This window comes from Thermobia domestica, chromosome 7, assembly GCF_964235325.1.
Source record: "Thermobia domestica chromosome 7, izTheDome1.hap1.1, whole genome shotgun sequence".
NCBI classification, from domain to species: domain Eukaryota; kingdom Metazoa; phylum Arthropoda; class Insecta; order Zygentoma; family Lepismatidae; genus Thermobia; species Thermobia domestica.
In genome coordinates, this window is record NC_137460.1 from 298,654,854 (window position 1) to 298,678,670 (window position 23,817).

Consider the following 23,817-nt stretch of genomic DNA (forward strand, 5'->3'; position numbering starts at 1 on the left):
ACAAAAGCATATTCAACGTATTCGAATGAGACTCTAAGTAACGACATTCCGTTCTAAAGAGAAATTGTGTTTCTTCCCGTGACGTTAAGGGGATCGGGAAAAGTTATGTGTCTTGAAGCAGGATCCGACTTTGGATACTCTGTTTATACACTTTCTATATCCGTAGGAATATACTGTATTTCACGAATGTAAATGACATGCTGTAATGGGAATATCGAGAAGTTACATCTGTATGACAAATAGCTGCAAATAAATACACTACATAGTTTATTTATTGCTATTAAACGATTTTCCTAACTTGCATTTAACATTCTCATATATATACCAACCTACTGTGAAAATTATCTAAGGCCGTGTCCAAAAGTGCATAGTGCACACTTCGAGGATGCACACTCGAAGTCTACAAATGGAGTGCACACTAAATAGTGTACACTTCGTAAAATTAGCTTTTGATCAGCACTTGGTTACAGCGCCTCGTTGTGGTGGAATATGGAACATTGATAACAAAAGAAGGGAGAATTTCGCGTACTAGAAAAAATTAGCATGCTTTTTTTTGTTTAGATGAATGACTTTCCAGTTATATTAAAGATAAATAAACCGTACAGATTGACTATATGGGGTAACCATAAAATGACTTAAGAGTTTCTTTCATGTATGCCAACAGCTTCAGCTTTGCCGTGCCTGCAAATATTTGTCATTTTGGGTATTTCACGCGCAGATTAATAAGAGCGGAGCATAAATGCAATACATATATAATATGTGTGTGCGTTGTCTTATGTGCACAATAAACTCGTAACAGCATAAAAAACACTAAACTATTGGCGACATTCTACTTTATTAGGCATGCTTGTGGAGGGAATATTTAATAATCTCCCGAAAGAAGAGTAGCACTGGTGATTAGGGCGCTGAAGACACTTTTGCGAATTAGTTTAGGAATTTTATTGCAACTGAAAGTAGGCAACGTACAAGAGCGTTAGGACACCGAGGGGAGCGGTATTTACAATAATGTGGCACAAAACTACTTTGGGAGAGGGTTGATACTGAGTACGGTATAATTGCTTCCTGTACGGTAGATTACACAACAATGACAGTATAATTGTTGTAGTTCTACTGTATTCTTTCAGTTCAGGCATACTGATTGAACTGTTTCTACCATATTGCGCTAATATTGAAGTTCCTTAGATATTCTTTCACTGTGAATTCATTGATTTTACCTGGAAATCATCGAAATAGCGTCTCCGTATTCTTAATCTACAGCAAAAGTTAACACATAGAAGGATGACAAAAAAAGAAATGGTAAAGTTGAACAACATGAGGACCAAAATTACAGGAAAAAGCTATTATGTCGCTATGAAATACCAATTTATAAGGATAATGCATACTCAAGGCGGATAACCCTAATTAAAGTAGTATGGTAAAAATAACAAAAAAAAGTGAGATTACTATCTTATAAGCCCGCTTGAATGGAGTTCTGTATATTGTATACACTTCAACATTTACGTGCATTTTACTACGCTTTCGGCGCCCTACATCTCTCTTGAAATATACTCTCTCCTACATGCTTCCCACTGCGAAAATGGTTACTCAGTAACGAAACAAATCCCCTCGTCGAAATATAAACGTAAAATAAACTACTAAAAATATAATAAGAATTTTATGAAAATTAAGAGACGGTTTTATGAAAAAATACAGTATGTAATGTAATGGCTCTCATTGTTCAACTATACGGAAGAAATTATTTATTCATAATCGTTTAATACTGGGTACAGTAATGGGATTATATGAATTAAGATGAAGTCAAGTCTTTACTTTGGACATTTCTTTCAATGAATCGTTCAATGAACCGATTCATAACGAAGACGGAAAAGAAAGTGCTCTGCGGGGTTCCAACCAGCCTTCACTCGCTAACACTCGCTCGGCAATATTATGTGAATTAAATATTATACTTTGGTACAAAAAGGAACCAACCTAGCTACTACCTTATATACAGTATATGGGTGAAGAGGCAAGTTCTTAAAACCGGAACCGAGAGATCAAATCGCTGAATCGAAGAATAAAAAAAAAATGAAATGGCCATAGTAAAGACTTACCAGGAGTAATTTGTGAAATCTTTGATAAATGTGGAGAAAGGAATTTTTGATCTGTATTTCACTTTTCGGTACCTGTCAAAAATACACAATGTACGGTAATTGGTATATTACAGTCTCTCTCAAGTGCAAGGAAATATGGTAGCGTTGAAAGGAATTCGTTTAGAATCAAAACTATAAAATTAGACTTATGTGTCTATGAATTAACATTTGCGGCTGCGGCTCTAGCTGTAGCTATAGAGAAATGAATAATCTATGTGTACTATGCTAGAACTTAATATTTTAATTCATACACTATTAAAATTTGTCATTTACGTGAAATAGCCGCATTACCGATAGTGCAATTATTTCAATTAAGCTACATAAACCATGTAATATTTAAGCACAAATGTCTTTATAGCATTATTAAAGAAACTATTTGTTTGTTTTCCCTATACTATTTTAAATTCTATTGCATACTCAAAGAACATAGCGTAAATACATTTGTTATTTGCGTAATATTTTTATATTCGACTTGTAAAATCACTAACTTGTATGTTTATCAAGTAAATTATTATAAAATCAGTCCACAAATATATTTACTTAAACAAAAATATTAAGAATATGCCTTTTAAAATTTTATTAGGTCATTCTACGACAAATCGCCATATTAAGCACACAAGTATACTAACATAGTGTACATCCTCGCACACTACGCACTATGCACTCGCACACTTGTGAACTTGGACCTTTTGACGCACACTAGGTGACGTCACTTCCGGAAATAAGCGCACTTCAAATGTGCACTTGTATCTTTTGGACACGGCCTCAGATTTTATATTTTAAACATAATAATTCCTATGTTCTGCAATGATTATGCTATATATATATATATATATATATATATATATATATATATATATATATATATATATATACAACTGATGTATTTTAATGTAATTATTTTATATAATTTTTCATGCATTGCGGAAAATATAATTTTGAAAGGAGCATTGACCGAGATGGGAATTGAACATATAACCTTATGATTTGAAATCCGACAACTTACCAGTGAGCTACCACAAGGGCTTCTGGAAACATGCTTCTAGCGATATATAAGGTTCTCAAGAAAATTATGACATTCACATCCACTACAAACGCTGTTTCTGTTCTACATTGACTATTATTTTAGTACTCAGGCGATAATTATGTTCTATGTCTTAACTTTGAGCATTCTTTCATTCCTTTACATATGGAAAGATTCGTTTACGTATCTAAATGTTCCATTACGTATGGAGAGCTAAATGACAAACAAGCATGTCCTGACATAAATACAAGGTTTCGAAATATTGCATCATTATGTATTTCAATCAATGTTGCATTTTTTCAACACTTGATAATAAGTCTTATTATATTTAAAAGAAGAAAACACATCTGCAAACTTTTTCCCGTTTGCAAAGGCTGGCTTGGTGGATCGAACCTGGTTTACTTTTTTCCGAAGATACCCGAAGTTGGACTTAGAAAATTTTGCCTCAAAACACCAATAAAGAATGCGCTCAACCTTTTTGAGACAAGGTGTACGTGCCTATATTATGGGAAACCTGGGTTCGACTCTTGATGATAAATAATGTAGTTCGAAATTGTTTAATTAAGAATGATAAGATTTTTTATTTTTTTAAAACAAGGAACTAAAATAATTAATATTAAATTTGCAAAAATCACTTAGTGCACGTACTTTCTGTGTAGGAAACTTGAGTTCGACTCTTGACGGATTCCAAGTTAATCTGTAGATTCATGTATCGTATAGCATTGAGATATATTGTGATTCTTGTAGAATAGAATAAATTTTAAATGTAATATTTACCTGAATATAGTGATTAGAATTGTGTTATATATTTCGTAGCTAGTTATTTAGTTAGTATTACTGCTAGTATATTTAGGGCTTTATTTCTTGCTCTTTAACATTACGGAACGAAATCATAGTGTTTATATAGTTTAATAGTAATGGTTTTGATTATTATGTCAGTGCTTATTTAAATGTTATTTTCGTAACTTAGATAGTTATTTCTTTAATTGTATTGGTATTGGAATTAATTATCTCATTTGTTTTTCGTGGATGTACGTGCTTATATTATGGGAAACCTGAGTTCGACTCTTGATGATAGATAATGTAATTCGAATTTCACGTTAGGCTGTAGATTTATGTCTTATATAATCAAACATAGTCCTTCTACACTAGGGTTTTCAAAGAATTGATAATGAATGGGGAATTTAATCACCTCTAATATGGTACCTAAATGCTATAGATAGTGATTATGTAAATTCTTATACGAATTATCATTTGAATTACGCTTTTCATGATTGTTTTAAAATAGAATTTCAAATGAAGTCCCTGTTACATAACTATTCAATTCATTTTCCTATCCTGCGGACGGATGGAACTCCAGCTACTTTCTTTACAAAATCTAAGTTGTACCAAGGGAACTATGGAGTCATATGTTCCTTTGAAAGAGTATGTACCATTATATTGAGAAAAAACGATATCGAAATTAGAAATTTGTACACGCAAGCCCGTTATCAGCGATGGTTTTTGATTTATATTACCCCTGTTAGCATTGACTTTGAGGAATTGCTAGAGTTAGGAGAACATAGATATTTTTTATGCGTGGTGTCATCACTTATCAAAAATTTGTTGAGCATTACGTGATGCAACCTTTCTCGCAATAAAGATTCATCTGAAAAATTTCAGAATTCAGCAATTTTTCAAAGTGTGGGTAATCAGATACAGTTACAGAATCGATTAGCCGAATATAAGTGTAGGTATTATCCGTCAGGAAAGTAAATGTACACCTATTTTTCGTGTCTGGCATTCCTGCGCTCCATCCGTGGAGAGTATGAGAATTAAATCAATCAAATGTTTACTGAGGGGCAAAAAGAAAAGTTTAATCTGAATAAGACATTGCAGAGGAGCACAAGCTGTGAATACGAATAGTGCATAGTGTAAATAAAGGACGACACCGAAAGAGAAAGCCAGAAACAGCTGTTGAACTTAGAAAAAAGAGTAAAAATTGTCGAAGTGGGAACATAAAACACAATTACAACAAATACGCCGACAACTAAACGTTCACCACGCCATGATCTTGGTGTAGTGGTTAAGGTGCTGGCTTACAAATGAAAAGGACGTGAGTTCGAATCCACGTCAAGGACGTTTTTAAAAATTTTGTTAATAATACATACAGCTCATGAGATATGGTAAAAGAGGTCGTATTTAGTCTTTCGTAGCAATTATTATTGGTAATGTTTAGTACTGATAATACTTTTTGTCTTTGCGTATTGCTTTCATTCTCTTCTTAATTTTGAAAGAGAAGAATATCCGAACAAATGCCACCAAAATTCCTCATATTTTGAATGTAAACGCCATTTGCAATTAGTAAAGAATAAAAATTGAACGTTCCGATGTAGCTGCAAAAAGTAAAAAGAAAAACATGGAAGTGGAGTGTTCGAATCCATACTCATGGTTATTAAAAATACAATTTCTACATGCTACCTCCCGACCACGTTTCTACGTTAGCAATTAAGAGGTTTGTGTTTAGGTTAGGCTGGTCAATACGTTTTGTAAAGGAGCCCGGTTTAGCTCTGACGCACCACAGGTGCGAGCAGGGAGCAAAACACCTTTTCTCTCTCCCTCTGTGTGTCTATTTATCTATCTATCTGTATGTATATATATATATGACGCTATTTGTGAATGCCATAACCACCCTAATTTTCAGCGGATTGAGACAAAGCTTGGCACAAACATTAATTGTTGAAATATCTTGATGAGTTCGTTAACCAGAATAATCAGATGAAAATATTCAAAATGCCGCCCCTTCAAACTCTTAAAAACTTCCAAGCGAACCAAATTTCGCCCATAAATAGGTATTCAGAAAGTTTGAATAACTTTTCCTCTTTTACTGAAATACTTGTGTGCAGAGACTTATTGAAATATTGGACCCGATTAATCGCATAAAGAAGGTTCACGCACTTTCGCTACGGTCAGACTTTTTTATTTGTATGTTTGTTTGCAGGAGGGAGTTATTTTTCTATCGGAACAAGATGATTATTAGTGTCGATATGGAATTACACATTGAAAGTAAAGTAATTTGTGAAACGTGTTATTTGAAAGAATAATATAATAAATGTGCTTTCCCCTAACACAGAGAACTGTAAATCATGTATTTCAAGTTCGGGAGCGTGAATAGCGAGGAGTGTTATTTGATTTGCTTTTTAGTAACACATTGCATTGCAAATAAAGGTAGGCAACATTAGTGGTAAGTAAAATATTATTATTATTATTATTATTATTATTATTATTATTATTATTATTATTATTATTATTATTAATAATAATAATAATAATAATAATAGGTGTTGTTTGTGGCAAAGCAATATTATCCTCAATTCTTCTTCAAACGTAATAATTGTAACGCCATATCTCCCTTACAAACAAAATATTAGCAATTTATATCGAGAGAACGGGAAATTGTAGAGTGATGGGAGCAACGTTGGACAGTATGCACTCATATTAATCAGAAAAATAAGCGATTTCAATGCAAAATGAACGAAGAGTCATTGTCATGGGTAGTCATGGAGCCACGGCAGAGCCCTCTTTAGGCAAAATGTCGATAACTTATATCGAGAGAACAGGAGGTGATAGTGAGATGGGACCAACGTTGGACACTGTGGACCCGTAAGGCTCATCGAAAAAAATTATTGGGGGGGGGCGGCAGCCAGCCTTACTTATTTCCACATAATAATATAAAATTATATTGTCGAAATACACTCACGAGTTAGCTAGTAACATTTGATATTATTATTATTATTATTATTATTATTATTATTATTATTATTATTATTATTATTATTATTATCGACAGCGTTTTTCATTACGTGTGCATGTTTGACATGAAGCCAAAGAGAAGATCCATCATTCGTAGAAAGAATAAGAATAGTCAGTTACTTTAACTGTGAACGACAGCGAAAAATACGAAAAGAGTGATTAGCTGTAGCGAAAAGAAACAATACTTTCTCTCAAATGGATAAAAAACCAAGCCGAGATTGATTCGAACTCGCATGGACGGCGTGAAAAGTCAGTGCTTTGTCCACTTTTCTCTTAAATGACTCACCCAACGTGTTTCAGTAACTTACTTATTGATAATTTTACTTGCTTCACTCGTTCAACTTGCTTTCTCTAATAATTTATAACGACAGAGACACGAACACAGAAACATAAGGAACAGTTAAAAATCATAGAAGCTCTTCCGCCGGGAATCGAACCCGGGACACCAGACACCAAAGTCGCACGTGCTAGCCGCTAGACCAGAGGGGAGGGCACTGCTCACGCTCTGTGTCGTTAGGGATTTCGACCACTGTATTACCAGCTATCACTTCTGTGGGTTGTATACTATGATCACACGTTTCTTCTTTGCTGGAAGAGTTAAACCTACATTCCATGTAATACATGAGGTATTTAGACCTACATGCTCCTCATATAATGTAATAAAATGGTCATGCTGGGAATAAGAAAAAGAACATTCCTTGGACAAAACGGAAACTATTGGCATCAGAAATATTTATCTACGAGGCATGCGCAGTAGAATATTTCAGAATAGTTACTGTTTAGTTCAGTAAACGAAGAAAGGGGTGTAAAAGAGCAAATATGTCGCGTCAACGAGATCGATCAGAGTTCACAGAGGCGGAAGCAGATGTGTAGTAATACAACAACTTGGTTAAATTGATAATTGGTTCTTTATTCTGTAGTAGATCGTATCACAACTTTACGGGAGATCAGAGAAAGACTCACCAACACTGTCATATAGTAAGCTTTAGTAACACGATCATATAGACACAAATGGATGTAACTGTGAGTACTACAACTTGGATTTAACGAAAGCCGTTTAGATATTCAGTGTTTTGAGGGTTGTATAAGACACAAAAAGATAAGACATAATACAATTCTTCATACCTCAGCTTCCAGTAACTAGATACATGCAATTTCTGGTTAGATACTGATACTGAAACTGCTGTCGGATTTTAATACATGACGTATTGCAGGATACAAAATGCTTTGCATTACTTGTTTGTTTATAGACAGCTACTAGCTTAGTGTTCTGAAAGGTTGTGTATAAACTAGGGATAGCCAATTCCGGAATTATTACTTTCCGGACTCCCGAAGGTAAAACCGGACAAATTCCGGAATTCGGAAAATTCCCATTTTGGAATAATTCCGGAATTCGAAGTAATCCGGATTCTTCCCGAGTTCCGGAATTTTTCTGAATTAGGGAGTTTAACTGAATTCCATAATTTTCCGAAATCCGAAAAGTGAAAGTTCCGCTTCCAAAAAATGAATTTAGTTTGGTTAATATGAATCGTGGCGGAAATAAGTCTTTGACCAGGTAACGGCGACTGCTTTGAAAGAAATGGGGTGTATGAGAATTCAATCTGTCATATTTGTAGCTTCGTGTGGAGAAAAAAACAAACTTGTGAACCAGCGGTTTAAGAAAAACTCAAGTTATTAATGTAAACTTTGCCGACATCATAAAAGAAATGCGAAAGACATTTTGAATCGAAGAAATATAACATACAAGTTTGCAAGCGGAGACAAAGGAACCTACCATAACCAGACTAAAAACGAATCTTTTACCGCGTAGCGATCGCGGTTTAGTGTTCAAGGTGCTTGTGCGATTGCACATTGTATTTTTTTTACTTTAGGATTTTTGATGGCGATTGATCGGCGATAACATACGTTTTATTATATTCAGATATTTGAATACTCGGATGTTTCAATACTTGAACTATCATATCTTCAGGAATAATAATAGTAATAATAATAAACTAATAATAATTATTATTATCTCGTAGAAGATAAAAAGCTAGGAGCTAATTATCGCTCAGGTCATACCATTACAAGCAGAAACGTGACATTTGGGAAGAATATTTCGGTTTGGTTTAATGTTGCTCACGAGAAGAGGAGTTTCTCATCTCGTTTCTAAAACAAATAAAATAACATGAGAATTAACATTTTACATTCGAGACGGGTCAAGGTAACTCAAAATTTTCGTCTCTCTTTGGAGATGAGAATCGAGACGAGACGAAAAGTATGGTAAACATTTCCCGTCTTGTCTCGATTCTCGAAATAGTGTATGTCCATTCTTTAAGTAACAATTGCTCTGTAGACTGAATCTCATAGGCTATTTCGTTACATTATATTTCAGAGCTCATTGAATTATGCTCTGTGTAGGTATTTTGTAGCAAAGCTTTTATATTTATTTCTGCATATCCTAAAAATTAGTTTATTATATGCCTTACTGTTGCGTAATATTCAGTTATATTTATTACAGTTATTTTCCTTAAAACATACAATAGAATACTTTCTACATGAAACTTCAACGGAACGTTGTAGTTTAAAATGTTGGTAGTTGCAGAGGTGTGTTTTGAAGGTACGGAACCCTTTCCCCGAAATCTCTACTTTTAAGTAAATTTTGCCAAATTTCAACGGCAAGTTTAAAACTTTTTATTATTATTATTATTATTATTATTATTATTATTATTATTATTATTATTATTATTATTATTATTATTATATCAACACCCTGTATAATTTTTAAAAGATATACGGTTTGTATCTGAATAGTAAAAGCCAATTGACTGTCGATCTCGCTCATCGAGAAGTCTTCAGGAGGGAAGGACATCGGTCACGTTCTGGGTTTGAGTTCCGAAGGGGCAAGTATTCGGGCTCGAGCCAAAAATTGTTAAAAGTTATAGGGTTCAGCCAAACATGTTCAAAACAGCTGGGACCGGGTTTAGGCTTCTCAACGGCTCGAGCGGCTCAGCTTACAGCTCATTCACTATCGAACCGAACCGAGAAGAGAGCCGAGCCAACAGCTCACCCAACCGAGCCGAATTGAGCCATCGGCTTAGTTCTGCTGAATCGAAACGTGCCGATGGACTAGTTTCAACTTAGCTGGCTTGAACCGGTTCACATGAGCCGAGTAGGGGACCCATCCCAACCGAGAAAGCTCGAGCCATCGGCTCAATTGAGCTGAGTCGATGGCTCGTTCTAACTGAGCCGGCTCGGGTCATCGGCTCATCCCAACCGAGCTGACTCGAGCTGTTCGCTCAGTTGATCCGAGCCGAGCCGGTTGATATCACTACCCGAGTTGGTCTTCTGCTTGGGCTCAAGAATTCGACAGTGTAGGTCTCAGCCTTGATTTTAAGAACTACAGTATATACTTATATTGGTGATTACGACATTCGAGGCTGTCTCGTAAAAAAAAACTCTTGTCTTCTCGTTATCTAGACGAGACGAGATACACTAAAATTGCCCCACGAGATGCACTAAAATTACGAGACGAGACGCACCCCTGTCGTGAGCAACACTAAAGTATTCCACATTACTGCTTACATTTCTCATGGCTTTCGCTTTCCAGTCTAATCAGGCCATTATTTCAAAACGAGTTAAAACGAACTGAACGAGCGAGCGAGCCATTATCAAACTCGACTCAACTCGAAACTTGCCCTCGAAAACAGCTTGACCTTGATCGCTACGCGGTAAACGATTCGTCTTTAGTCTGGTTACGTTAGGTTTCTTTGTCTCCGCTTGCAAACTTGTATGTTATATTTCTTCGATTCAAAATGTATTTCGTATTTCTTTTATGATGTCGGCAAAGTTTACATTAATAACTTGAGTTTTTCTTAAACCGCTGGTTCACAAGTTTGCTTTTTCTCCACACGAAACTACAAATATGACAGACTGAATTCTCATACACCCCATTTCTTTCAAAGCAGTCGCCATGACCTGGTCAAAGACTTATTTCCGCCACGATTCATATTAACGAAAATAAATTCATTTTTTGGAAGCGGAACTTTCACTTTTCGGATTTCGGAAAATTATGGAATTCAGTTAAACTCCCTAATTCAGAAAAATTCCGGAACTCGGGAAGAATCCGGAATTTAGAAAAGCTCCGGATTTCGAAAAAATCCGGATTGTTCCGAATTCCGGAATGTTAACGAAATAAGAAATTTCTAAATTCCGGATATTTCCGAATTCCAGAATTATTCCAAAATGGGAATTTTCCGAATTCCGGAATTTGTCCGGTTTTACCTTCGGGAGTCCGGAAAGTAATAATTCCGGAATTGGCTATCCCTAGTTTATACACAACCTTTCAAAACACTAAGCTAGTAGCTGTCTATAAACAAACAAATAATGCAAAGCATTTTGTATCCTGCAATACGTCATGTATTAAAATCCGACAGCAGTTTCAGTATCAGTATCTAACCAGAAATTGCATGTATCTAGTTACTGAAAGCTGAGGTATGAAGAATTGTATTGTGTCTTACCTTTTGTGTTTTATACAACCCTGCAAAACACTGACCGCCTTATTCAGAGTCGTTTTGACGTATAATTAGAGTTATACTAAAAGCCTCACTACTGCAGGAAGCATATGTTAGTCGAACTCTTTAGTACGGTAATAATCACGCTTCAGAATGACTCTGCATAAGGCCCTGAATATCTAAACGGCTTTCGTTAAATCCAAGTTGTAGTACTCACAGTTATATCCATTTGTGTCTATATGATCGTGGTACTAAAGCTTACAATATGACACCGTTAGTAAGTCTTTCTCTGCTCTCCCGTAAAGTTGTGATACGATCTACTACAGAATAAAGAACCAATTATCAATTTAACGAAGTTGTTGTATTACTACACATCTGCTTCCGCCTCTGTCAAGTCTGATCGATCTCGTTGACGCGACATATTTGCTTTTTTACACCCCTTTCTTCGTTTACTGAAATAAACAGTAACTATTCTGAAATATGTAAAAAGACTATTATAGGAGAATCAGATTTATGATGGGATGAATTTGATTTCAATTCCTGAGAATGGATGCGTTAATTATCATACCGAGATGCACGTAGCTCATGGAGAGCTGAAGTTAATGCCACGGGGCTCGAACTCCAGGTCTCCAAGTTTAAAATTGATTATTGTTCTCCGAAAGATAAAAGAGAAAGTAAAAGTGATACTATTAACTAATAGATATTCTACTTTTTCCCCAAAACGGTGTAACCAGGGCTCTAGGAAAAGTAGGCGCGTAGTTATTTCGAAAGTTTAGGTATAGAAATCGCCGGTTAATATTTGCAGAATATCCACATGCTGCAAAGCTGAAAGAAACATAACATACTAGTTTGGTACTCAAGAGACGGGCTGTGCTGACTATCCCACATGCAGTAAGTGAATAATAATAATAATAACGATTGCTGAGTCAATAAAATTTAGAAAAAAAAGAAATGAAGAAGAGTAAATTTGATTGTTAAGCCTGAAACGGTCAGCTCAGCTTGTCTCTCACTATGTTGGTACAACAGTTAAAAAAAATGATCTACCAAAGTTTGGAGAGGGTAGAAAGTTAAAATGGCAATGCATCAAATGACAATAGTTACATGAAATTTAGGTAACAGTAATTAAATTTATTTTTAAGAGTTTAAAAAATGAATAAAAAAAATCATAGATTAGTTAACAAAATGACAATGACATGGATTTCTAAAAAAAATAAAAGATTTTTTTTTAAGGAATTAAACAAATGTTTTCAATCACTTCAAATAAGGATATTTCAGTAACCTGATCCTTCTATACTGATTATAAAATAGGTACTATTCACGAAGTCTGAAGGATTTTGGCTTCCTGTTAGTAGTTTGACTATTTTTGTTATTCTTTTCATCACATACTACAAAATCGGAGCACTTCTAGAACAATATTATTTGACAGTTTAGGGCAGTTACATAGAAAGATTGAAATGAATCCTCTGTTTTTATGATTTGTTAACACAATAGCAAAATAATCGTTTTAGCGAATATAAAAGTACTCATTACACACAAATTAAATCTCTCAAGGAGAACTATAAAAAGAAATCGATGAACGTAGAAAGGGGTGAATTATCGAGAGAAAATTAGGTAATTTTGAATTTAGAAAAATAAATAGGTTTTGACTTGCTAGCAAGATGAGAACAATCACAAAAAAATATATAGAAAAGAAGATAGGACAGACGTGCACTTCTAAAACCTTATTGTTTACGCATTGGTCTATATAATAATTATATAAGCAAATTTATATACATATTCAGCATTAAAAAAATAAATCACCTCAAGACAAGACATTTAATAATTTCAACTATTTCTATAATAATAATAATATACGGTATTATCATACACATTTACACATACACAGAATATATATATTTAAACAAATATTCATGGTGGTAATTAGGGAGGTTAAACGAGTATTTGGCCAAGTACTCCAGCTGGGGAATTTCTGGGTTTCTAAATATTTATTTTTCGGGGATACGCCTCAGCCTAATATTCCTAATCTAAACTAATCTGAGTCATGCTAATTAATAATGTGATGCCGTAATATATATATTTCATTTTTCTTATTTACTCTCTATCACTCGGTCTATATGAACCACGTACCGTTGGACATAACTTCTGACTACATGTTCTTGTCATTAAACACTACTCGTATTCGTAGTTTATATGACCTGGCTATATATTGTTGACACATTTCTCATATTTTAGGAACAGTGAGCTTACAACCACATACTTTAAAAAAAAGAAAGAACTTTTCTCTTTGCAAGTAATGCCTATTCAATAATTTTAAATTTGATATTTTTACAACACTGCATTACCAGGATTAAAACGAATACCAGTATAATTGATAAATTCATGTTACAACAACAACAACAACAAAAAATGTTGTCAATGCTGAACGGAGATTTGAAACCCTTGTTGTTTGTTAACTTCTTTACAATAAGCTATAATTCCATTTTTAAATATATTACATAACGTTAATTAATCATAGCAGAAATTCCAATTATATTCTTCATGGTCATGATAATAAAATAAAAATAATGTATAAAACTCATCCTGGCTATTGTACGTAAATTAAAAAAAATAAAGTTTATAAATCGTTCACTCCGTCCAACGACAGAAAATTGGAATGGTGATAATTATTCCGACCTGATGCTACACAGAGTTTATAGATGAGCGGATGGGATCGGCCAAAGTACTTCGGCTTTGAATCGTAACAGGGGAGAAAAATGTTTAAAACTTCTACCTTTTCGCCGCTGCCTTGTATCTTTGGATCGTCCACTATAGATGTATTTACCTCAGTGATGCGAATCCACCGCACTACACTGCAGGCGATGTAGCTCCTGCAATACACTACACCGTGGATCATAGAAGTCCTTCCTTCATAACCCGACGGCTGCATCTCTGGCAGATGAGTCTCTTCTGATCCTCAAGCTACCTCCTCTCGAGACGAGGATTCTTGGAAGGTTTTCCCCAATACTGGTATCTCCTACTGATCATCTTGTCTTTCTTTCTTTTATATATATTGAATTTGAAAATTGCGGGAAAAAAATTGCGAATGATATAAATATAGATTCTATATATATAAATGGTTCTGGAGCGAGTAAATGTCATGTAAGTTGTCACGCGAGTTACCTTAACAAAGCACCACTATATATATTTAGCTGCACAATCTGATTTGTACTTAATACACACAAAAAAAAATATGTACACGAACTCTGAGGGTCTCGGGTTGGGTGTCTTTGGACAACCACGTTCTTGCACCAACAACTTCCCCGAGTGCTTTTCAACTAACTCCCAACAGAAATCTTTTTTTTTCTGTTCTTAGAAAATTTAAAAATTAAAAACTCTCTGTGTTAGTGGCTGGTTTATTTTAAAAGAAAATCCGTTGTGAAGGATGGCGTAGTTTAGAGTAGATGACCATTGTCCAGTTTTCTGCTTTATTTTAAAAAATACGTTTTTCAACTTGGGTGGTGTGCTTCCCTCAGCCAGAGTAGGGGGGAACCTTACTGACCCTTCTTCGGTGAAAGTGGGTGGTCGATGCAAGGCAATGGTTCTCGGAGGTTAGGAGAAGGGATGTTTACTTTAAAAAAAGAAACTTTGACTGCCAAAAATAAATATTCTAATATAAAATAATTTTTAACGTTGCATATTGAAAATAAATAAGAATAATTGCTCATGGGAGCGAATGTTACAAATATCCTACTGCGCACGCCTCGTAGATAAATATTTCTGATGCCAATAGTTTCCGTTTTGTCCAAGGAATGTTCTTTTCTTTATTCCCAGCATGACCATTTTATTACATTATATGAAGAGCATGTAGGTCTAAATACTTCATGTATTACATAGAATGTAGGTTTAACTCTTCCAGCAAAGAAGAAACATGTGATCATAGTATACAACTCACAGAAGTGATAGCTGGCAATACAGTGGTCCTAATCCCTAACGACACAGAGAGTGAGCAGTGCCCTCCCCTCTGGTCTAGCGGCTAGCACGTGCGACTTTGGTGTCTGGTGTCCCGGGTTCGATTCCCGGCGGGAGAGCTTCTATGATTTTTAACTGTTCCTTATGTTTCTGTGTTCGTGTCTCTGTCGTTATAAGTTATTAGAAAAAGCAAGTTGAACGAGTGAAGCAAGTAAAATTATCAATAAGTAAGTTACTGAAACACGTTGGGTGAGTCATTTAAGAGAAAAGTGGACAAAGCACTGACTTTTCACGCCGTCCATGCGAGTTCGAATCAATCTCGGCTTGGTTTTTTATCCATTTGAGAGAAAGTATTGTTTCTTTTCGCTACAGCTAATCACTCTTTTCGTATTTTTCGCTGTCGATGAGCCTTATGGGTCCACAGTGTCCAACGTTGGTCCCATCTCACTATCACCTCCTGTTCTCTCGATATATATTATCGACATTTTGCCTAAAGAGGGCTCTGCCGTGGCTCCATGACTACCCATGACAATGACTCTTCCTTCATTTTGCATTGAAATCGCTTATTTCTCTTATTACTATGAGTGCATACTGTCCAACGTTGCTCCCATCACTCTACAATTTCCCGTTCTCTCGATATAAATTGCTAATATTTTGTTTCTAAGGGAGATATGGCGTTACAATTATTACGTTTGAAGAAGAATTGAGGAAGATATTGCCTTACCACAAACAACACCTATTATTATTATTATTAATAATATTAATAATAATAATAATAATAATAATAATAATAATTATTATTATTATTATTATTATTATTATTATAATGATATTAATATTTTACTTACCACTAATGTTGCCTACCTTTATTTGCAATGCAATGTGTTACTAAAGAGCAAATCAAATAACACTCCTCGCCATTCACGCTCCCGAACTTGAAATACATGATTTACAGTTCTCTGTGTTAGGGGAAAGCACATTTATTATATTATTCTTTCAAATAACACGTTTCACAAGTTACTTCACTTTCAATGTGTAATTTCATACCATCACTAACAATCATGTGGTTCCGATACGAAAATAACTCCCTCCTGCAAACAAACAAACAAAAAAATCCTGACCGTAGCGAAAGGGCGTGAACCTTCTTTATGCGATTAATCGGGTCCAATATTTCAATAAGTTCATGCACACAAATATCTCAGTAAAAGAGGAAAAGTTATTCAAACTTTCTGAATACCTATTTATGGGCGAAATTTGGTTCCCTTGGAAGCTTTTAAGAGTTTGATGGGCCACCATTTTGAACATTTTCATCTGTTTATTCTTGTTAACGAACTCATCAAGATATTTCAACAATTAATGTTTGTTCCAAGCTTTGTCTCAATCCGCTGAAAATTAGGGTGGTTATGGCATTCACAAATAGCGTTATATATATATAAATACAAATAGATAGATAAATAGACACAGAGAGAGAGAGAGAAAAGGTGTTTTGCTCCCTGCTCGCACCTGTGGTGCGTCAGAGCTAAACCGGGCCCCTTTGCAAAACGTATTGACCAGCCTAACCTAAACACAAACCTCCTAATTGCTAACGTAGAAACGTGGTCGGGAGGTAGCATGTAGAAATTGTATTTTTAATAACCATGAGTATGGATTCGAACACTCCACTTCCATGTTTTTCTTTTTACTTTTTGCAGCTACATCGGAACGTTCAATTTTTATTCTTTACTAATTGCAAATGGCGTTTACATTCAAAATATGAGGAATTTTGGTGGCATTTGTTCGGATATTCTTCTCTTTCAAAATTAAGAAGAGAATAAAAGCAATACGCAAAGACAAAAAGTATTATCAGTACTAAACATTACCAATATTAATTGCTACGAAAGACTAAATACGACCTCTTTTACCATATCTCATGAGCTGTATGTATTATTAACAAAATTTTTAAAAACGTCCTTGACGTGGATTCGAACTCGCGTCCTTTTCATTTGTAAGCCAGCACCTTAACCACTACACCAAGATCATGGCGTGGTGAACGTTTAGTTGTCGGCGTATTTGTTGTAATTGTGTTTTATGTACCCACTTCGACAATTTTTACTCTTTTTTCTAAGTTCAACAGTAGTTTCTGGCTTTCTCTTTCGGTATCGTCCTTTATTTACACTATGCACTATTCGTATTCACAGCTTGTGCTCCTCTGCAATGTCTTATTCAGATTAAACTTTTCTTTTTGCCCCTCAGTAAACATTTGATTGATTTAATTCTCATACTCTCCACGGATGGAGCGCAGGAATGCCAGACTCAAAAAATAGGTTTACATTTACTTTCCTGACAGATAATACATCTTTAATAGTGTAATTCAAATTGCGGACCTGATGTCAACATGCGCAGATCTATGTAAAAATGCATCATATATTATATCACAGAATACTACATTGCTAGGTCTATCCGCTTTCTCAGATTTGTTCAGAAACGTAACACAAAACTATTGTAATTCGTCATCTAAATTACCTTTTCTTGTTTATCTTAAAAAGCAATACACCTTCGTGGGTAATCATTTAGTGCACGTACAGCCAGGAAAAAAATATTCTTCAGTTGAGAAAATTTCTTTTCCTATTACAGTACCGATTTATTTATTTATTTATTTATTTATTTGCCATCAACACAACAGGCATAAGCCCAATTATAGTGTTGGTGTATTACATAATACATTTACAATAGTTTTCTTAAACATAGAGTTCATATTGCAGATGTCAATTTCTTTGTGTTTGATACATATTTTGTTGTAAGTAGAACACATTCTCGAAATTGGTGATTTCAATAATACGTTGGTCCTTGCTTTTTTGCAATAAAACAGACCAGAGTTATTAGCACGAGTTTTAAGTGTCGGGACATGAAAATTTAATGTTGATATGAGATCCGTACAATTAAATTCGTTTTGTACTATTTATATTTTATGGAGAAAAATCAAATCTGTCACATTTCGCCTTTGCTCAAGTGTAAGGATACAGAAGTTGTCTATTAATGTTAGATAATTTTCATAATATGGATATATTCCAGTTGTCTTGTACATCAAGTATTTGATAAATTTAGATTGGACCTTTTCCACTTGGTGTCTGTATTGCTGTTGTGATGGGTTCCAAATCACAGCAGCATATTCCAGTTTTGATCGGACATAGGCATAATACATTTTTGTTAGTGTAGTACTATTTTTAAATTCCTTTCCAGTTCTAATTATGAACCCTAACATCTTGAGAGATTCGTTAACTATGCTCTCTATATGGCTATTAAATGTCAATTTCGTATCAAATATAACTCCAAGATCTTTGACTGAATTTAATCTATTTAGTAAGATCTGATTCATTGAGTAATCAAACTCTATTTGACTTTCGTTTCTGGTAAACGATAAAATGTTACATTTGTTTATATTGTTTGTAAGTTTGTTAAGAGAACACCAATTAGCAATATTTTCCATGTCACGTTGTAAATCGAGACAGTCATGGATGGTCTTTATCCTACCATATATTTTGAGGTCATCAGCAAAAAGCAATTTGTTACTTAATAATATATGATCAGGGAGATCGTTAATGAATAAAAGGAACAATAACGGACCTAGATTAGAGCACTGCGGAATTCCAGAATATGCAATATATTCAGATGATTTATATTCCTTGTAGATAACAGTTTGTTTACGATTATTTAAATATGATGAAAAGAACTTGATCAAGGGAGAAGAGAAATTATATTCGCCTAGCTTATGTAATAATACCTTGTGATTGACTCTGTCAAATGCTTTTTCAAAATCTATATATATTACATCAACCTGGCATCCTACATCTAACGAATTTGCTATAAAGTATGTGATAAGGGCAAGGTTTGTTGTTTTTGATTTGTGTGGGATAAAGCCATGTTGATAAGGTGAGATTACGGGTTGGATGTGGTCAATTATCCGTCGGTATAAGATTTGTTCAAATATCTTTGCAAAAGTAGGTAAAATTGATATAGGCCGGTAGTTATTTATTTCGTGTTTATCATTGGTTTTTGGTATTGGGTAAACTATAGATGATTTCCATTTATCCGGAAAAACGCATGTTTTTAAAGCGAGATTGAATGCAATCCTTAGCGGATATGCAAACGCATCTATACAACCCTTTATGATATATGGAGGTATTCCATCAGGGCCAACAGCAGTTCTGGGCTTTAATTTTTTGATTGCCATTACTACTTCAGATTGAGTGATTTCCTCAATGGTAAGTAACTCTAGTTTGTTACTTACATAAGTTAATAAATTGTTCGTAGGAATGTCAATGAAACCTGTATCTGGCACATATACTGACGAGAAATACTGTGCAAAAGCATTGGCTATTTCATCATTATGATAAAGTTCGCATCCCTCGTAATTTAATTTCCTCCCAAGAAGATGCTTAGTCTTATTTTTTATAAAATTCCACAATTCATTAGCATTGTTATTAATGTTATTTTCAGAGTCTTGTATGAACGCTCTGTATGCCAGCTTAATTTCTTTCTTTATTTCCCTACGCAATTCATTGAATTTATTGAGATAATTTACTTCTTTATTATATTTGTATTTTTTATGATACCTTGCTTTAGTTTTGATTTTTTTGATAATTTCATGTGTAAACCAGCACGAATAAGCTGTTCTTGAGTTGTTTTTAAGTGGCACGCACTTGTCAAATACACTATAAATAATATAATAGAGATTATCAACTAGGTCATTGGCGTTTTCATATTTCTTTAGGCAGTTCCAGTCAATAGATAAGAATTCAAGATACAACTCTAAGAAATTAGCTTTCCTAAAATTATATCCTGATATATTAGTTTTCTTTTTAATCTTCGCGGTCCCCTGCTGCATCACGTTTATTACTAAGGATGGATGGTGTACATCTTCTGGAATTAGTGGACAATATTCCCTACTGACTTCTATATTCGTTATATTAGAGAGAACCAGATCTAATGTACGATTATTTTCGTTCGTAACATTATTTAATGATTGTAAATTATAATAGGACATAAATTCATATAAATTCTTACATTTAGAAGAGCTTGTTTCAAAATTAAATTCCGTACCGTTTATTTCCGATAAATTGAAATCACCAATCAGGAGAACAGGACAACCTTGAGGACAATTAATTTCAAGTCGAGTAAATAAATCATTATACAATTCAATATTAGATCCCGGTGAGAAATACACAACACAAATATATATTGTTTTCCCCTCACTGTTTATTTTGGCAATCAAGCAGTCATAATTATCATCACACCTGTCCAATAAGAACATGCAATATTTAGTTAGGGCTGCAATAAGAACACCCCCACCCCTTGTTTTACAGGTTTTGACAGAGTTTCTGTCTTGCCTCAACACAGTATATCTGTTATCAAATAACTCAGCATCATAATGAGATTCGTTAATCCATGTCTCAGTGATTGCAATTAGATCGTAATTGTTAGTTAATACACCACAAAAGAAATCACATGTTCGACCACGTAAGCTACGAGCATTTTGATAGAATATTTTTAGAGAGTCTTTATCTATACTTACACTTTCTTGGTCTTCTACCGGAGCCTTGTCTCAGTTATTTCATTGTTTCCGTACGAGATATTCCGTACGGGAAGGGGGAGGAGTTTTGAGAAGGGGATAGTCCTTCTGTTCATAGAGTTCTTGTGTACTCGCTTGACGGGTGGATGACCTTAGAGCTGGAGGGGGTGGAAATGCGTTTTCGCTCTCTGCCGTTGCATTCGAAATGGAGGTTGAACATTTCTTTTCCTCTTTTTGTCCATTATTTAGGTCTGCCTTCGCCGCGGGGATTGAGTGTTCTGGTGGTGTTTCCCTTCTCTCTCTCTGGGGACCGCTGCCTCTCGCGTGTTTGGTTCAAGGTCGTACAGACTATAACGCTTGCCATCAATGTAGAGATAGCGATATTGAAGATATGCAAAGCTGCCGTTTCTTCTTGCCTTAATCATGTGCTGATTTAGTTTTTTGCGCTTCTCGCGAACTCTGTAAGAGAAGTCTTGTTCAATATATATATTTGTGCCTCGAAGTTTGTTCCTGTTTCTTAGGACAGTCTCTTTCTTTTTGTCCGAGAAGAATTTGCAGACAATTGGGCGCGCATTGCCATTTCTCTTCCTTCCGGTACGGTGCACACGTTGTAAGTCATCATCACTTAATGAGATTTTTAATCGATCATTTATTGTGTCCCTGACTTTTTTCTCAGTTTCCTCCCAAGTTTCACCATCTTTTTCCGGAATGCCAAAAAGTACTAAGTTCTGTCGTCGCGATCGACCCTCAAGATCATCAAGTTTATCTTCTAGGTACCTTGCGTGATCTTGAAGATACCTTAGTTCTCGGTTCACAACTTCGAGATCACTTTCAACACTACTCACTCTGTTCACTAGTGAGTTCATTGTAGCACTAATTTGCTTCACTTCTTTCACCAGTACCTCATTATAGGTGACGAGGTTGTTCAAAATTTCTTTTATCTCGGCAATTTCACTTTTTCCACTTTTTTGTGATTGCGGGAGGCCGGGGTGGGGTTCGATCCCTCCTATAATTAATAGTGCGAGAATCACAAAACCGTAAGATAAGAACGCCCGTGATGCTTTCATTTTCGGAAAGTTTGAGATCGGAAGTTTTCTCGCGGCACTACAAAACAAGCCAATTCTAGCTCTCCACTGCTCGGTTGAGATTCCCATTGCGTAGGTCACTGAACTTACGAGCTTCACGAAAACACGTCCGCGCTCGACAACTGACAAATGACAACTGACGATTTGGCAAGTTATCAAATTATTACTATTCCAGAGATAACGTGACAAAAAACAGATTAATTTCTTTGTTCTCAAGTTAATGCGAAAAATAAAATTTGTAAACTGTAGAATACTTTCTGTTTCGTGTGCACAGGAAGATTATATGGCTCAGATTTTGTCTCATATATCGTCGGAGATATTCTGATTCTTTTAGAATATAATGAATTTTATATAATATTTCCTTAGGTATAGTGTTTAGCATTGTGTTATTCAAGTTTTTTATTTAGTTTACTATTACTGTTATTATATGTAGGAATTTATTTCTTATTCTTTGACACTACGTGCTGAAAGCAATACATATTCGTGGCAAATCATTTAGTGCACGTACTTTCTGTGTAGGAAACTTGAGTTCGACTCTTGACGGATTCCAAGTTAATCTGTAGATTCATTTTTCGTTGCTAGAGTTAGGAGGACATAGTATGTTTTATCCGTAGCGTCATCACTTATCAAAACTTATTGGCCACTACGTGATGCAACCTTTTTCCGCATTAAAGGTTCATCTGAAAAATTTCAGATTTGTACAATTTTTCAAGGTTTGGGTAATCAGATACAGTTACAGAATCGATTAGCCGGATATAACTGTAGGTACATCTTTAATAGAGTAAGTCAACATGTGCAGAGTTATGTAAAAATGCATCATGTATTATATCACAGAATATTACATTGCTACTCCTTCTGTATATAGGATAGGTCAGTGTTTCTTTCTTTAGATATATGCTATTTTTGTTGTTCAGCATTACGTCACTTGATGTGAGAACATCACGTTAACACTTCTTACTTGTGTTTATGATTGTCTTGGTTTAATATTTATCTTCACACGTATGTAGTTCATTCTTTTTTAAAAAGTAAACTTGCGATGTTTAAAGATGTTGATGATGAACCTGTACAATAGATTTCAATTTTTTAATGGAGTCATTCGATTCATTTTTAATGTTAGACTTTCGTTTTGAAAGTAATTAATTTTCAGCAGCGGGAGAGGAGCGCTGCTGCACTCTACAAAACTCCTCAAGAAGCCATTATTATCACCCTGAGGAAATGTAAGGTGATTTCTTTACTTTTAATAATAATTACTTTCAAAACCCTTCTGTGCTTTCCTCTTTTATCTTTTCATTTGCTTTTCATTATTTCACTGCACTTCAAAGGTAGCACTTAGACATTTCCCTTACCTTTCCCTGTATATGGAACTATATAGTATTTTACTCAACATTATGCGTATATATGTAAATATATATGAAGAAGACGAAGAAGAAGAAGAAATGAAAACAGGATAATCTTGCGTTTAAACCTGTTAGAATATGAACTGCTCAAAGGAGTGTGACGCATCTATCTTTTAGCAACAGGTAAGTTTTATATATTTGTTTTCAATAAAAGATAAATAATTACTTTTATTTAAAATATATAAGAAAATAAATAATTACTTGTTTTCTTTCAGGAAACAAATTCATGTTCACCACGTAAATTAACGGTTCATTCTTGTTTCTTTACAGTATACTTTAAAAGAGGATACGTCTTCAAGAGATCCTGGAAAGTACCTGAAGCAAGACTTTCTACGTTCAACCAGGTCCGAAGACGAAACAGATCAAAGAGCATTTCTCTCTCTCTCTTACGAATAGGTGAG

General features: G+C 34.7%; 1 protein-coding gene across 1 annotated transcript; it reads right to left on the minus strand.

Annotated features, from left to right (window-relative positions):
* Positions 1-21,179: 21,179 nt before the first annotated feature.
* On the minus strand, positions 21,180-21,800 carry LOC145689810 (uncharacterized). The gene has a single exon (XM_081764018.1). The coding sequence runs from the start codon at positions 21,798-21,800 to the stop codon at positions 21,180-21,182; it is 621 nt and encodes a 206-aa protein (XP_081620144.1).
* Between the last annotated feature and the right edge of the window lie 2,017 nt (positions 21,801-23,817).